At 47.3% G+C, this 3,316-nt stretch overlaps 1 protein-coding gene across 1 annotated transcript; it reads right to left on the bottom strand.

The window, feature by feature from the left end:
* Positions 1-979: 979 nt before the first annotated feature.
* Positions 980-2,292, bottom strand: GPR151 (G protein-coupled receptor 151). The gene has a single exon (XM_047065659.1). It carries the CDS (start codon positions 2,290-2,292, stop codon positions 1,033-1,035), a length of 1,260 nt encoding a protein of 419 aa, XP_046921615.1. The 3' UTR covers positions 980-1,032.
* Positions 2,293-3,316: the final 1,024 nt, after the last annotated feature.

The following is a 3,316-nucleotide window of genomic DNA, read 5'->3' on the forward strand; positions in this document are numbered from 1 at the left end:
AATTTTTTCTTTTCCTATTATTTTTTTTTTTCCTTGTTACTCTTGATCATCTTTGTAACAAAGACCCTGAGGTATTTTAAAACTTGGGCAGGGTTCAGTGAGTTCAGTGTTCAGGGGACATTTAGTACCATTTAGCAAAAGGAAGATCACCATCTCCGTTCCTTCTTTATACTTGAGGATTGCCTTCAGTAATTAATACTTTTGTCATTAACTACAGTTTATATTTATCTTGACAGAATGGAGGTATCGGGAGGAACAGATTGATAGCAGCTTGTAGAAGAGTACTTTGCTCCTGCATCTTGGAAGCGTAGGTAATTGGGAAGAGAAAGGGCAGTTTTTAAAGTTCTTTCTCCATATCAGAATTTAGAATGTCATGCTAATTAAGCTGCAAAAATCCTCTGACTTAGCAAATGAAGACTCACGGAGACCTCTTTACAAAGACTAGCGAAGCAGGTTTTAGTGTAAGACGAAGCTTAGCCAAAATAAGCCACGGTTTGAAATCAGCCCACAATGAAGTGGTGATCCTTATTCTGGCAACCTTCAGGCATGGAAAATCTACGTGGGTTTTCATAAAGTAAATTTTGAGCTTAAGTGAAACAAAGTTTGCTAAGTGAAGTTAAGGCTAGCAGGTTCAGGAAGAAAGTAAAAGTAAAGGAGTCCAGCCTTTGACAAAGATAAGCTCTACTCCAGCCAGTACAGGGTAGTCCTAAGGAGTACCCAGTAAGAGAGCAGTTGAGAACAAGGGACAGAGAGTGTCTGGGATTTCTATTCACGTGTGACGGAAGCATCTTCACACAACACTGAAGTTAATTCTTTGGATAGCCAGGGTATAAGTCTGAAACATCACCATGACTCCTAACACGGTGTTCTACTTACCAAATGGCACATTTTGAAAATGCATACTGTGAAGCATTTTTGTAATTCCTAGAGTTAGTAATTGGACCATGGTTTATGTCGTAAAGTCTGCAGTATCGACAAGCAGCAGTGCAAGTAAATACATTAATCACAATTTGTTTTGCTTGGAAAATTAATCTATTTATCACAGTCTCCCGTCTCTTGATCGTCATGTTCCCAGGGGGTAGGGTCATTGTCTTGTACACAAGGGACTTTGTCCCTCTCATGCCAAAACTGCTCTACATCAGGAAGGATGGGGATCTGTGCCTTCTCCGTTCTGTCTACACTGGAGGAGGGAGAGCCAGGCTTCTCTCTCTCTGGTATGGGTGCTGGGGACTCTGGAGATGGGACATTGTCGGGAGGGACATTTGAGTTACCAGCTGGTGTTTTCTGAGACTCTGAGGCAGTTGGTGGTTTTTTGGTTATCATCCATTTCCACAAGCCTTTCAGGCCTTCCTTGAACTCTTCTGACATCACTAGGAAAATGAGAGGATTTGCCGAAGAGATGGAGAACATAAGGACTTGAGACAGGGCTATGAAACCTTGTGGTGGGGCTGGGCCTCCAGCCTTCAGGTGCCAGATCCACAGCCACGCTATCCAGTCGGGGAGCCACAGCACAGCAGAGGTGACAGCGATACTCAGCAACATCACTGTGAGCTGTCTGGAGCGCATCTGGTTTCTCAGATTTTGAGTCTTAGTGCCTCGTTTCTTACACTGACCATAAGCTCTCCAGAAATAAAAACTGGCAGAGAGTAATGGAAGACAAAACGCCAGGAGAGGGTAGAGCTTACCAAACATTGCCATGAACCTTTCGGCCACGGGGGGGACGTCCATGAGGCACATTTCCACACCTGCGTGAAGCCTGGTGGTGCTAAAGAACCATTCTGGCAGGGGGAGCAGGCTAGCTACAGCCCAGATGGCCACCAGCACTGACCAGATGGTGCAGTTGTGGATACTTACTTGCTTGGCTGGGTCACTCGCATACATGAAGCATGCTTTGGCCACGGCAACGATCGTCAGGCTCTTGGCTGCCATGCACGTGTGGATGAACCAGTCAGAGGACTTGCAGACAAACCAGCCTAGGTCCCAAACCCCTTTGAAGTATGCTGTCGCTCGGACGGGTGCAGAAAACAGCAGGAGAGAGAGATCAGCCAGGCTTAGATTCAGAATCAGGGAGTGGATCATGGATGGCTTCCCTTTCCAAGCGCTATGAAGGAGGACGCCAATCACGCAAAGGTTCCCCATGAAGCCCACCAGGCAGACGGCCACCAAGAGAGCTGGGACGATGGTCCTCCAGTCCTTGGAGTCAGAGGGCAGGTACCCTCCGGCAAAGTGGAGGTGAGCAGACGACACGTTCATGGTGCTGGAGTTAGAGTCTGTGGAGGCAGCTGCCAGCATCCCCTCTTCCACGCGGCTCGTCCTTACAGAAGTCAGCTTCTTTCTGTCTTCCTGCCCCGGCTCTTTTGCCTAGGAAATAAATAGGCTGTCATCCGTGTCAGATGACACCTCTGGACCCTCCCCTTGCTTGTTTCCTGAGAGCAGAGTGTGGAAGAACGTGGACCCGACTCTGCCTTATGTGACGTGTCTCCGCTGCACTGAATGGTGAGCAGCAGGGCTGCTCGGGTGCCTCTCATTAGCAAGCCTCATGTCAGATCGGCAGCCCTGTGGGGTCAAAGCCCCAGAGACTCATAAATGATAAATGAGGACAACATACATGTAAGTGGGCTCTGTTCCTGGGGTGGGGGGGAGGGGTGTCGCGCGCCAGTCAGGCAATCATTTTCAGCCAGCTGTTTCTAAAATCTTGACTGCCGTCTGTAACTCAGTAAAGCCCGCATCTGAGCAAGTCAGTCTTTTGCACAGAAACCTGAACCAGAATCACCCGCTTACTTGATGCAGCAGGTCTGGAGCAGGGCCCAAGAATGTGCATTTCTAACAAGTCCCCAGGAGATGTGGATGGCAGGGGTTGATCTGAAGCAAGGACCGATGCTGCTTTTCCCCCTGCGGAGATGGGCTGCTGCCTTCACCCATCCTACCCCACCGGCAGCCGGCTGAGAGCAAACACGCAGAGCTGGGGAAGGAAAACAAAAACTGCAAAGAAGTCCTACAGAAAAATCAAATTACAAATGACTCTAAATTTAGTCGCACAATTGCAAGTTTCTTTAGAAGTGATGATAGTTAGACTCTGAGCTAGAACACATTGAATACCATTTCAGCAACTGATGACGATGATGAAGGTAACCAAATGATGAATTAGGCTGCTCTGCAGACAGAACTCCCAGAGGAGTTACCTAGACGGGAGGAATAGAAGAAAAATAAACAATTTCTGTGGGGAAGGCGCCTTAGGCATTTTAAAGGAAGTTACATGTTAAAGTAGAAAAAAAAATTTCACAGAAAAAAAATGATTCTAGAACCAGTCTTGACA

The sequence above is a fragment of the Lynx rufus genome, unplaced genomic scaffold, assembly GCF_022079265.1.
Source record: "Lynx rufus isolate CCGP_SWC_20201006 ecotype Redwood Valley unplaced genomic scaffold, mLynRuf1.p SCAF_1, whole genome shotgun sequence".
Lineage (NCBI taxonomy): Eukaryota > Metazoa > Chordata > Mammalia > Carnivora > Felidae > Lynx > Lynx rufus.